This window comes from Lepisosteus platostomus, chromosome 3, assembly GCF_059453375.1.
Source record: "Lepisosteus platostomus isolate fLepPlt1 chromosome 3, fLepPlt1.hap1, whole genome shotgun sequence".
NCBI classification, from domain to species: Eukaryota; Metazoa; Chordata; class Actinopteri; order Semionotiformes; family Lepisosteidae; genus Lepisosteus; species Lepisosteus platostomus.
In genome coordinates this window covers 3,604,581-3,617,806 of record NC_142613.1, presented here as the reverse complement: position 1 = coordinate 3,617,806, position 13,226 = coordinate 3,604,581, and the positions used below count along the sequence as shown (strand labels likewise).

Here is a 13,226-nt window from a genome sequence, read left to right as displayed (position 1 = left end):
TTTACATTTCTTATATTGTCAAATATTTGGTAGCTCTTTTCAGAATGTGGCTTTCATGTCAAACTCATGGGGGACAGAAGTTCATGTGAATAGCTTGTGGATGTGAGCCTGGCCAGTACCTGGATGGGAGACCTCCTGGGGAAAAACTAAGGCTGCTGCTGGGAGAGGTGTTAGTGGGGCCAGCAGGGGGCGCTCACCCTGGGGTCCATGTGGGTCCTAATGCCCCAGTATAGTGACAGTTTGTTTGCCTGAGAACTAAAACCAAGGTCCTGACTCTCCGTGGTCATTAAAATTTCCAGGGTGTCTCTCGAAAAGAGTAAGAGATCACTATTAGCCATATATGATTTCTTGCATTAGGAATTCGGGTGTTATCCTGGCGTCCAGGCCAAATTTCCTCCTGTCCTTTACCAATCATGGCCTCCTAATAACCCCCCTCTCTGAACTGGCTTCATCAGTCTGCTCTCCTCCCCACTGAGAGCTGGTGTGTGGGGAGAGGACTGGTGCATCATCCAGGTGGGGCTGCACACTGGTGGGGGTGGAGGGGATCCCCATTACCTGTACAGAGCTTTGAGGAGAGGGTCCAGCAAAAGTGCTATATAAGTGTAAGGAATGATATTCCTTTACTCCATTAAAATATGGACTTGGACTGTCAAGCGCTGCCAGTGCTGGAGGTCGAAGGTCAGAGTTCAGAGGTCAGGGTAAAGGAACCCGCAGCGGGCTGCCCTGTGCGGGGAGCCCAGTAGGCCGACCTGGCAGGAAGCGCACAGCGGCTCCCTGCTCCGGGTTGGGAACTTACGGAAGCCGGCGGGAAGAGTCTCTTCATATCCGAAGAGGTGTTGGCAAACAAGCGCTTTGAGGACCCCCCCTCTGGTCCCCCAGGTCTTCCTGCATCCCAGTTTGCAATCTTGTCCACTTGTTCGTCTCTGGACCGTGTAACCCGTCTTTGGAAAAGATGGAGGGAGGGAGGGAGTAGGTGGCAGAGAGAGGGAGAAGATGCACGTCTGTGTTTTCCCCCCGATGCTCTTCCAAGTTGCTGTCCCGGAGAGAATAGGATGGAGGGAGCGGTCCAGCCCGGCTCAGTCCAGACACCGGGTAACAGCAGCAGGCCTGCCGGGCTCAGCTGTGCTGTAAGGGGCTTATTCCACATCCCCTGATTAGCACTAATCCCCCGCTTGGCCGGCCGCTCCAGGTGAAGTGAACTCCGCTCGGGCCTGTGCACGGCGGAAAGGGCCGGGTTCCCATCGCACAGCGCTTTCAATCCGTTTCGGGTTCCATCGGTGAATAGCACTGGGAGAAAAGTGTGCTAGAAACGCAAGGAATTATCAGTACACTACACAGGCCTCTTTATTTGACCCCATGATTCCTTAATTTGGTCATTTTGCTCATTCCGAACTCACCTGAATGACCAGCGAACAGCTGTGGCCTGAGGGTCCCAGCCGATCGTGTCCACACCCCCGGGGGAGAGCGGAGAGAGTTCTTTCGGCAGCCGTGTCTGCTGCTGTGGTTACGGAGTGTGGACGGTGGACGCTGGTGGACGGCCTTCGTGGTTTTCAGCTTCGCAGGCCGTCAGCCGAGTTGCCTTTCTCCAGACCTGCTCCTTCAGGTCAGCGGGTCCTGAGTCTGTCCCTCTGCTCTCCTGCTGTATTCTAAACCCTTATTGTAACTGTGTCCTTCTGCTCTCTCCCTTCATTATGTGCTTTTTTGTATTCTTTTTAAGGTGCTGTAAAGCGCCCTGAGAAGCCACTTTTAATGGTGCTATGTAAAAAAAAAATGTAAACATTCTCATGCCCCTCCCCAGTCACCTTGAATCTTCTAACTTAACGTCTCCAGTCCTGATTCTAGATGCTCTCCCCTCTGCCCCTCGTATCTCCCAAGTGTCTTCTCCGACTTACACCACCAGAGCCAAATCGGGGAGCTGTAGCTGTAGGGTCCATAGGGGTGACCCCACATGCACTCCCTGGGGGGTCCATGCCCACTGATGGCCCCGCCCCTGTTCCGTCTCCCATCGCGCCAGTGGGAGCCCTGGACCGATCTGCATCGGGATTCTCCCGGAGGAATCCCGTCTGTGCCAGTGGGCAGCTGCCCAAGGAGGGCAGGGGCTTGGTACGGGATGGGGCCCATGGCTGCACTGATCACGCAGGGGGGGGGAGGGCCTCTCTCGGCTCAGCCCCGGCGTGGCTGTGGCGTGTGTGCTGGCTCGCGTGCTGGGGTCAGCAACGGACGGGCTCCCCTTGAGCCTGTGTCGAAGGCAGGGCACCTGTGCTGCAGCTCGTCTTCAATGACCAGAGTCGCGTGCAGCACCTGGGCTCATCAAGCAATTAAGGTCTAGTCCAGGGCCCGGGGATTGACCAGTCCTGGTCTGAGAGGCTCCCCAGTGCCCGGTTGTGAAGCACCAGCAGTGGCTTCTGCTGGGTTGGGGGCCAGTTAGCGCTTGATTAACAAAGCGTGGTGGCTCAGAGGGCGAGGGCGCCTAGCTCCTGACGGGAAGGTCCCGGGTTCAATCCCAGGTAGGGGACAGCGATGGGGCTTCCTCTTATTCCCTCTGGACGGCTCTCGGGTCCACTCAGCCTGAGCTCTAAGTGAGTACCAGGGTTAATCCTTCTGGGGGTGATAGACCACATCACCTCCACCTCCGATGTTGGATGGTCAAGAAAAATGGTGTCCCTTTCCCCCCTTTCCCCATGGGCCTTGATGGCCTGAGAAGGGACCTCCCTACCTTTCCAGCATGTCCCCCCGCGCCTATGGGCAGTTTGAAGGTATTCCTGTGCTCGTCTTGGTGTGCTTTTTGGGTCGAGACGTGGAGAGGAGGCCTGGGAGCTGGGGGGGGGACTTAGAGTCCTGTTGATGTTCTTGCGGAAACAAGAATGAAGGAGCGTCTCTGCTGCTGGTGCTTTATGAATACGGCCGTGCAGGTAGGGGGGGCAGGGAAGGGACAGGCGGAGAGAGGGGTACAGGAGCAGTGGGGGGTTGGAGTGCATAGGTTGTAGCTGTTGGATCATTCTTCTGCTGTAAAAGCTCTGTCCTTGATAAGCGGCTTATCTCCTCCTCTCTCTCTCACACACACACGCTCTAACCCGGAGAGAGTGTCTGTGTGTGTCGGGGGGGGCAGGGGGGAGGGGAGGCAGCTGGGGCGTCTGTGCCGATCTGGAGGGACAGACAGCGGAGAGAAAGGGATGATTCCAGACGCGTAATCCTGTGAAAGGCTGGCGAATTCCCTTTGCCGGTTTGAACTCTGCGGTGTCCTGCTAATGGAGGGGAGGGGGTGTTGTTGGTGGGGGCCGCAGAGCAGTCGCAGCACTGACCCCACCCCCCCCCCAGGGCTGTGCTGCTTTGCTGGGCAAACTTGGGGTGCCAGGGGTCCCCACTGTGAGAGACGAACCCGGCTCTCGTGGCCCGTACCCATGTCCGGAGTTTTCTTCCTAATGAGTGTCTGTCCTGGGCCGGACCCACCCGGCCACCCCTCCCTCTGCCCGCAGGAGCAAGTGGAGTACGTGTTCCTCATCATCTTCACCATCGAGACCTTCCTCAAGATCCTGGCCTACGGGCTGGTGATGCACCCGAGCTCCTACATCCGCAACGGCTGGAACCTGCTGGACTTCGTCATCGTCATCGTGGGGTAGATCTCTCCGCGCCTCCTGCAATCCCGCTGCCGTGTCTCCGGAGCGATCCGCTGCTTCCCCTGGGGGGTCTTGTCAGGAGAGCTGGACTGAGTCTGGATACAGTATGGGCTCTAGGTGTAAAATAAAAAGAGGGATTTGAAAGGTTCAGGAGGGGAAAGCTGGGATATTCCAGAATTTTTTTAGTTATTCTGGGAGTTCTGCGTGGTTTCCTCCCTCTTGCACTGCGGTGGCTCTGCTCACTGGCTCCTCCTGTCTTGGTGCTGAAGTATCCTGAGGATCTGCGGCACAGGCTCTGCTCCGTCTCCACTCCCTCCTCCCTTCTGTGACCAGCAGCTGTATCACCCTGCAGCTCCCAGCTGGCAGCCCATTAAAACAAAGCAGGAGTGAGCCTGGCCAGTACCTGGATGGGAGACCTCCTGGGAAAGCTCAGGCTGCTGCTGGAAGAGGTGTTAGTGGGGCCAGTAGGGGGTGCTCACCCCGCGGTCTGTGTGGGTCCCAATGCCCCAGTATAGGGACGGGGACACTAGACTGTAAAAAGGCGCCGTCCTAAAAATCCAGGGCGTTTCTCGAAAAGAGTAGGGGTGTTACCCCAGTGTCCTGGCCAAATTTCCCCCCTGGCCTTTACCAATCATGGCCTCCTGATAACTCCCCTCTCTGAACTGGCTTCATCACTCTGCTCTCCTCCCCACTGAGAGCTGGAGTGTGGGGAGAGGACTGGTGCATCATCCAGGTGGGGCTGCACACTGGTGGGGGTGGAGGGGAGTTAATAGTGTGAGGATATTATTGTTAATTTTTATTCCCTTGGCATAAATCTGGCTCTGGTGCTGCTGGCCCTCTGGCTGCCTGACCCGGAACCCCTGGCTCGGTCTCGCTCTCCTCCCCCCTGCTGCCCCGAGACTCCCGGGCCCAGTGGAGGAGAAGCCCGGCTCTCCCCTGTCCTCTGCACAGAGCGGCCCGGCCCGCTTCCCCAGGTGCTGGGAGAGGGGGCAGTGTTCCCCTGTTCCTGGCGGGGGTACCCGTAGGGGGGCTGTAGTGAGAGTTACAGCCGGGCAGCAGCAGATGATGAGGAGGAGGATGATGATGAGGAGGCAGATGTGGCGCTGCACACCTGGAGGCTGGGCTTCCTGCAGAGCCCTGCCATATTAAAATGAGCACCACACCACCCCCCTGACGTGCATTACAGCAGCCCAGTCCACACACGGAGCCTGCCCCAGTCTGGTTCAGGGTTTTGTAGTTCACTTTAGGGTTGGGGGTAGACAGTGTTGAGTCTGTTAGAGGTTTCCTGTTTAAGTGCGTCTGAAGAACCTCCAGTCGTTCAGCATGGGGGCCGGGGGGCTGCTGGTGTGTGTCCCAGCGCGGCTCTTGACTTAATGGATCGCTTAATTGAGCTCACAGATTTTTTTTTCCTGTGTGAAAGTTGGAGATTTTAAGCCTCTTACGAAACACAATACATAAAAGGCAGCGTGATTAAGAGCTGGAAACACTGAGAGAGCTCGCATTAATCCTTTTATTAGGTCCGCTGAGGGTGGGGGGGTGTAACCGAGAGCTCTGCAGGAACGATGCCCCCCCAACAGGTGTGCGATGACCACGGAGATCGGCAGGACGATGACCACGTCGCTGTCCTGCTCCAAAGTTGCTGCGCTCTTGTCCCCTGGTCCTGGTCCCCCTGGTGGGGAGGGAGGGAGGGAGTTTGGGGGGGGGTCCAGTGGTGTTTTGGGGGAGAAGCTGGGGCTCGGGCCCTGACCCCCGTGTCTGTGTCCCCCCCGCAGGCTGTTCAGTGTGGTCCTGGAGCAGGTGACCCACAAGCCCGGCGAGGTCCACCACATGGGCGGCAAGCCGGGAGGCCTGGACGTCAAGGCCCTGCGAGCCTTCAGGGTGCTGCGGCCCCTGCGGCTGGTGTCCGGAGTGCCCAGTGAGTCCGCAGGCCCCCCCGTTATCGGACTCTGACTGTCCTGAGTGCGCCCGTCCCTCTGACCCTGTCCCTCTGACCCTGTCCCTCTGACTCTGGCCTGAGTGCGCCTGTCCCTCTGACCCTGTCCCTCTGACTCTGTCCCTCTGACTCTGGCCTGAGTGCGCCTGTCCCTCTGACTCTGTCCCTCTGACTCTGGCCTGAGTGCGCCTGTCCCTCTGACCCTGTCCCTCTGACTCTGGCCTGAGTGCGCCTGTCCCTCTGACTCTGTCCCTCTGACTCTGGCCTGAGTGCGCCTGTCTCTCTGACCCTGTCCCTCTGACTCTGGCCTGAGTGTGCCTGTCCTTCTGACCCTGTCCCTCTGACTCTGGCCTGAGTGCGCCCGTCCCTCTGACTCTGGCCTGAGTGCGCCTGTCTCTCTGACTCTGTCCCAAATATGCCTGTCTCTCCGATTCTCTCTCTGACTCTGTCCTGAGCATGCCTGTCTCTCCGAATCTGCCCCTCTGACTCTGTCCTGAGCATGCCTGTCTCTCCGAATCTGTCCCTCTGACTCTGTCCTGAGCATGCCTGTCTCTCTGAATCTGCCCCTCTGACTCTGTCCTGAGCATGCCTGTCTCTCCGAATCTTCCCTCTGACTCTGTCCTGAGCATGCCTGTCTCTCCGAATCTGTCCCTCTGACTCTGTCCTGAGCATGCCTGTCTCTCCGAATCTGTCCCTCTGACTCTGTCCTGAGCATGCCTGTCTCTCCGAATCTGCCCCTCTGACTCTGTCCTGAGCATGCCTGTCTCTCCGAATCTGTCCCTCTGACTCTGTCCTGAGCATGCCTGTCTCTCTGAATCTGCCCCTCTGACTCTGTCCTGAGCATGCCTGTCTCTCCGAATCTGTCCCTCTGACTCTGTCCTGAGCATGCCTGTCTCTCTGAATCTGCCCCTCTGACTCTGTCCTGAGCATGCCTGTCTCTCTGAATCTGCCCCTCTGACTCTGTCCTGAGCATGCCTGTCTCTCCGAATCTGTCCCTCTGACTCTGTCCTGAGCATGCCTGTCTCTCTGAATCTGCCCCTCTGACTCTGTCCTGAGCATGCCTGTCTCTCTGACTGTCCCGAGTGTGGGTCTGTGTGCCAGACTCTGCCCTGTTGTGTGTGTCTGACTCTGCTCTCTGTGTCCAGGCCTACAGATTGTGCTGAACTCCATTATGAAGGCCATGGTGCCCCTCCTCCACATTGCCCTGCTGGTCCTCTTCGTCATCATCATCTACGCCATCATCGGCCTGGAGCTCTTTATCGGCAAGATGCACAAAACCTGTTTCTACGTTGGCACCGGTCAGCACTAAGCCTCCTCACTCCCCCTTGTCAGGGTTTACTGTGGTGGATTATAGTATTACCACGGTATAGTATAGTACAGCACGTCGGGGACATGGAAGGCAGAATCAGGCCTCCTGATTGAGTGTGTCTGTTGTTTGGAGCTTGAGCCCTGCCCCTGCAGGTTAGACAGCTGGGTCTCCTTAGAGAAACAGATATGGGGAGTGGCTGCAGGACGGAGGAGAATCGGTTATCTGTGTGCCCCTGCGTCTGTGTGTGGTTGGCCGTGTTGCATGGCTGTGTGCCCCCTTATATTCAGTTTCTGTATTCAGGTTCCCACCTCTGGAGCAAGGCCATTCTGTTTTTCTGTGCTCATCTGGGTGGCTTTGTGTGTGTGTGTGCGTGCGCGTGCCAGCGCGTGTGTGCACATGGCTGTGCATGTCGGTGTCTGTGTGTGTCTGCCCACATCGGTGTCTGTGTGTGTCTGCCCACATCGGTGTCTGTGTGTGTCTGCGCACGTCGGTGTCTGCATGTGTCTGCACGTGTCTGCACATCGGTGTCTGCGCACGTCGGTGTCTGCACATTGCTGCGCACGTCGGTGTCTGCGCATTGCTGCGCACGTCGGTGTCTGCGCATTGCTGCGCACATCGGTGTCTGCGCACGTCGGTGTCTGCGCATTGCTGCGCACATCGGTGTCTGCGCGCATTGCTGCGCACATCGGTGTCTGCGCACGTCGGTGTCTGCGCATTGCTGCGCACATCGGTGTCTGCGCGCATTGCTGCGCACATCGGTGTCTGCGCACGTCGGTGTCTGCGCATTGCTGCGCACATCGGTGTCTGCGCATTGCTGCGCACATCGGTGTCTGCGCGCATTGCTGCGCACATCGGTGTCTGCGCGCATCGGTGTCTGCGCATTGCTGCGCACATCGGTGTCTGCGCGCATCGGTGTCTGCGCATTGCTGCACATGTCGGTGTCTGCGCATTGCTGCACGTGTCGGTGTCTGCGTGTGTCTGCGCACATCGGTGTCTGCGCATTGCTGCACGTGTCGGTGTCTGCGTGTGTCTGTGCACATCGGTGTCTGCGTGTGTCTGTGCACATCGGTGTCTGCGTGTGTCTGTGCACATCGGTGTCTGCGTGTGTCTGTGCACATCGTTGTCTGCGTGTGTCTGCGCATTGCTGCACCTGTCGGTGTCTGCTTTTGTCTGCGCATTGCTGCACGTGTCTGCATGTGTCTGCGCACATCAGTGTCTGCGTGTGTCTGCGGATTGCTGCACCTGTCGGTGTCTGCGTGTGTCTGCGCATTGCTGCGCACGTCGGTGTCTGTGCACATCAGTGTCTGCGCAGCAGTGTGCGTGCGTGTGCGTGACGCGGTCTCGCCCGGTGCTCACGCCCTGCCCCGCTCCCTCCCGCTGGCCAGACATCAACGTGGAGGACGACCCCGCCCCCTGCGCCTTCGCGGGCCACGGCCGGCAGTGCCTGCTCAACGGGACCGAGTGCCGCGGCAGGTGGGACGGGCCCAACGGCGGCATCACCAACTTCGACAACTTCTTCTTCGCCATGCTGACGGTGTTCCAGTGCATCACCATGGAGGGCTGGACCGACGTGCTGTACTGGGTGAGGCTCCGACCGCGCCGGGTCTGCAGACGGCGCGTTCGGGTTTGTGAATCCCAGGACCTCGCCCGGCTGTTTCGTGAAAGAGACCGGGGTCTCGGCTGCAGCGGGCTGGCGGGCTGGCTCGTCCCCCCCCCCTCACGGCCCCTCGGTGAAGAAGCGCCTCCGCTTGCCGGTGTTCAGCGGCACCGTGACCTTCCCTCGGCTCCCTCTTCCCCTGCCTCTCTGCGCTGCTGGCCCAGTTTTTAAAATAAGCCCGCCGCGGCGCAGGGTGGACTCCGCCAAGGGCGGCGTGCAGAATGTGGGACAGTGCCGCGTTCCAGAAAGCTGCGGCAGGAACGTGGCTCCTTGCACCTGCGGCGTGAGGCGTGTGGGGGTTTTAAACGGGGGAAGGATGCTCCCGAGGAGAGAGGAGCACAGAGGAGGCACTGGGGTGGCTTGTGGTTTCCCTGGCAACAAGAGAGGGTGCTCCATTGCCAGGGAAACCTCCAGCCTGAAGCCCGGCCTCGTCCCTCCTCCCTGCTGTGGCACGGGGCCGGGAGAGCCCTGGATCGGCAGGGTTCGTGGCTCACCTCTGTGCCCTTTAAGTGGCCCTTTAAGCTTTTCGGCGAGTGAAATTTCAGACGGGGGGGGGGAGTGGGCAAGCTAATCAGTCAAGGTGATTTTCGAGATGACTTGGAAGTAAAATCTGACTGCCTCACTCTCACACCCCCGCTCCCCTCGCTGCCTCCCTGCCTCGCTCTGACTGCCTCACTCTCACACCCCCGCTCCCCTCGCTGCCTCCCTGCCTCGCTCTCACTGCCTCACTCTCACACCCCCGCTCCCCTCGCTGCCTCCCTGCCTCGCTCTCACTGCCTCACTCTCACACCCCCGCTCCCCTCGCTGCCTCCCTGCCTCGCTCTGACTGCCTCACTCTCACACCCCCGCTCCCCTCGCTGCCTCCCTGCCTCGCTCTCACTGCCTCACTCTCACACCCCCGCTCCCCTCGCTGCCTCCCTGCCTCGCTCTCACTGCCTCACTCTCACACCCCCGCTCCCCTCGCTGCCTCCCTGCCTCGCTCTCACTGCCTCACTCTCACACCCCCGCTCCCCTCGCTGCCTCCCTGCCTCGCTCTGACTGCCTCACTCTCACACCCCCGCTCCCCTCGCTGCCTCCCTGCCTCGCTCTCACTGCCTCACTCTCACACCCCCGCTCCCCTCGCTGCCTCCCTGCCTCGCTCTGACTGCCTCACTCTCACACCCCCGCTCCCCTCGCTGCCTCCCTGCCTCGCTCTGACTGCCTCACTCTCACACCCCCGCTCCCCTCGCTGCCTCCCTGCCTCGCTCTGACTGCCTCACTCTCACACCCCCGCTCCCCTCGCTGCCTCCCTGCCTCGCTCTGACTGCCTCACTCTCACACCCCCGCTCCCCACGCTGCCTCCCTGCCTCGCTCTGACTGCCTCGCTCTCACACCCCCGCTCCCCTCGCTGCCTCCCTGCCTCGCTCTGACTGCCTCACTCTCACCCCCCCGCTCCCCTCGCTGCCTCCCTGCCTCGCTCTGACTGCCTCACTCTCACCCCCCCGCTCCCCACGCTGCCTCCCTGCCTCGCTCTGACTGCCTCACTCTCACACCCCCGCTCCCCTCGCTGCCTCCCTGCCTCGCTCTGACTGCCTCTCTCTGTGTGTCCCTGTCTGTGCAGATGAACGATGCCATGGGCTACGAGCTGCCCTGGGTTTACTTCGTCAGCCTCGTCATCTTCGGGTCCTTCTTCGTCCTCAACCTCGTCTTGGGTGTCCTGAGTGGGTCGGTGTCCCCCCTTCTCAGTGCTTCCTGTGTGTCTGAGAGACTGAGCCTCAGAGTTTCTGGGTCTTTCAGGCCATTTGCTTGAGTTTGTTTGATGTTTTCCTGCTTTATCCTGCCCTCTTCGTCTCTCACCTTTCCCTGTCTCTCTGATCTCCTATCGCCATCTCTGTCTCTCTGATCTCCTCTCTCTCACATCTTTCCCTGTCTCTCTCTCTGATCTCCTCTCTCACCTTTCCCTGTCTCTCTCTCTGATCTCCTATCCCCATCTCTCTCTCACCGATCTCCTCTCTCTCTCCCTTTTCCCCTTCTGTCTCTCACCTCTCCCTGTCTCTCTCTCCAATCTCCTCTCCCTGTCTGGCCTCGTGTGGGTGTGCCCCTGCACCCTAACCCCCTGCCCTCTCCCCTCTGCCCCCAGAGAGTTCTCCAAGGAGCGAGAGAAGGCCAAGGCCCGGGGCGACTTCCAGAAGCTCCGGGAGAAGCAGCAGATGGAGGAGGACCTGACGGGCTACATGGACTGGATCACGCAGGCCGAGGACATCGACCCGGAGGACGAGGAGGACGGGGACGGCCACAGGCGTGAGCGCGGCTTCTTCGTCCTCGCCTCCCCCTCCGGGCTGGTCCGGAAGGGGAAACTCCATCATGCCGGTTTTTCGTAAACGCCCAGAGGCGCCAGTCTCTCCCTGCGCTCTCTGGTGCGCTGAGAGAAGCACACCAGACAGGGCTGACGGGACTCTCTCCAGTCAGCCTCCTTGGGCAGGACCCATGTTTTATATTCCCAGCATGCATCAGCCACCTACAGTTAGCAGCTTGAGGTGGAGAGGAGGACACAGCTGGGGTGAGCATTGAGGTGTGTGGAGCGAGGTTTTGATTTTGAGCCCCGGCTCTGCTGCCTGAGTGCAGGCAGATCGCAGTGACATCAGCAGCCAGTGACCACACCAAGCTCCAGGCTCAGCAGGAAGAGGCACAGGTGTAGCCTGGCAGTGTGCCACTTGCAGGGCCTGATGCAGACGCTCACGCAGGAGCCTAGGCACATGTGGAGGTAAAGTGGGCAATGGCACGGCATCTGACCACAGTCCGGGTGTGCGTTTGTACAAGGCAAAGCTGGGTTTAAAAACTGTAGCCTTTCCGTTGTTTTAAGGAAGCTGGGTGTCCTGTCAGGGGAGTTGACTGTGGTCATTCTTCATGAATTTGACCTCCTTCTCTCTCTCTCTCTGTCCGTGCTCTGCGGGGGCGAGCAGGCGTCACGCTGGCCGATCTCTCGGACAAGAAGAGAGGGAAGCACGGCTGGTTCAGTCACTCCAACGAGACTCACGGTACCGCTGCGCGTCCGCTGTTCTCCCTGTCCATCGCACCGCGCGGCTCTGTGTCTCTGTGTCTCTGCTGCACAGCTGGGCTTTCCGCAAACAAATTAAAACTCAGTTCAAACCTTTGCTGAACCGCTGTCCTGCACGCAAGTGTCTGGTCATTACGGTCCGTGCCCTTCCAAAAACAAACTCTCCCCCCCCTCTCCCTCCCTCGTCCATCGCCTGTCCTGGTCCAGGAGGGGCTGGCGTGTCTCTGAGTTTTCCTTCCAGCTCGGCTCCTGGCTGTTTTAAAGAGGTCTAGAAAACCTCACCGAACTCACAGACCCTCTATGACCACGACTGAGCACACGTGACTTATATGGAACTCAAAACAAAATGCCTTTCTGTCAGGATCGAGATTTCATCTCGCTTTTGTGCCAGTTCCCAGCCGCTATGACGGTGCTGTGGCCTGTACAGTACTTACGCGCACGGACACTTGGGGCACGGCCAGGGCATGAAGCACTTCCGGGTCACGAGCGGTCTGCCCGGTCCAGGAGTGTTTAATCTCTTCCAGAGCGCTGGGTGACCTCTGCACAGCACAGTAAATGTCAATCACAACTAACCCGGAGCACACGTGGGTTCTGCTTCCAAAAGATTCGGATTCGGCCGATTCATCGTTTCTTGGCCTAGCCTCTTCACATTTCCCCACAGTAGTTTTTGTGTCCAGTTGGCATTACTGCGTGTTTTTTTGCGCCCAGCTGGTGAGCGGGTGGCAAAGCGCAGTAAAGTCATGGTGAAACGGCGCAGGGCCACGCAGTGGTGGAGGACAGCCGCAGTCTCGCAGAGCTGTGCACTGTGTGTGTGGTGTTAGTGTGGCAGGACTGCGGGAAGAGTCCTGTGGAGCTTCAGGGTGTGTCTTCTCTGTCCCAGCGAGCCTCCCGGCCAGCGAGACGGCCTCTGAGAACACGGAGAACATCGAGGAGGAGCACGCGGACTGCTGCGCTCTGTGCATGTAAGTCTGAGGCCACTGCTAGGGCTCACTGTCAGAGACACTATCAGATTTCACTACCAGGGCTCGCTGCAGGAGACACTGCCTGGGCTCAATGTCAGAGCACACTGCCAGAGCTTACTGCCAGGGCTCAATATCAGAGCACACTGCCAGAGTTTACTGCCAGGGCTCAATGTCAGAGCACACTGTCAGAGCACACTGCCAGGGCTCTCTGTCAGAGCACACTGCCAGGGCTCTCTGTCAGAGCACACTGCCAGGGCTCTCTGTCAGAGCACACTGCCAGGGCTCAATATCAGAGCACACTGCCAGAGCTTACTGCCAGGGCTCAATGTCAGAGCACACTGTCAGAGCACACTCCCAGGGCTCTCTGTCAGAGCGCACTCCCAGGGCTCTCTGTCAGAGCGCACTGCCAGGGCTCTCTGTCAGAGCGCACTGCCAGGGCTCTCTGTCAGAGCGCACTGCCAGGGCTCTCTGTCAGAGCGCACTGCCAGGGCTCGCTGTCTGACACTGCCAGGGCTCAGTGTCAGAGCACTCTTGTCAGTGACACTGCCAGGGCTCACTGTCAGAGCACACTGCCAGAGCACACTATCAAAGACACTGCCAGGGGTCACTTCTGCACTTCTGTCTATTTTAGATAAAGATTTTTGCGAACTGCTTATAGCCTGATTCCTGTGAATATCCCTGCAATCCTCCCTCCCAGGACTCGGGGCCAGG

The 13,226-nt window shown here is 59.1% G+C and overlaps 1 protein-coding gene across 3 annotated transcripts in view; it reads left to right on the top strand.

Moving 5' to 3' along the window:
* LOC148674121 (voltage-dependent L-type calcium channel subunit alpha-1D-like) overlaps window positions 1-13,226 on the top strand; it is a 50,498-nt gene that overhangs the window by 4,334 nt on the left and 32,938 nt on the right. For all 3 annotated transcript variants that reach the window (XM_088623882.1, XM_088623883.1, XM_088623881.1), the window contains exons 4-11: window positions 3,477-3,616; window positions 5,390-5,532; window positions 6,696-6,848; window positions 8,245-8,441; window positions 10,117-10,220; window positions 10,636-10,796; window positions 11,459-11,533; window positions 12,434-12,515. In XM_088623882.1, the coding sequence (XP_088480008.1) occupies window positions 3,477-3,616; window positions 5,390-5,532; window positions 6,696-6,848; window positions 8,245-8,441; window positions 10,117-10,220; window positions 10,636-10,796; window positions 11,459-11,533; window positions 12,434-12,515 (1,055 nt within the window). The remainder of the gene's footprint in view (window positions 1-3,476; window positions 3,617-5,389; window positions 5,533-6,695; window positions 6,849-8,244; window positions 8,442-10,116; window positions 10,221-10,635; window positions 10,797-11,458; window positions 11,534-12,433; window positions 12,516-13,226) is intronic.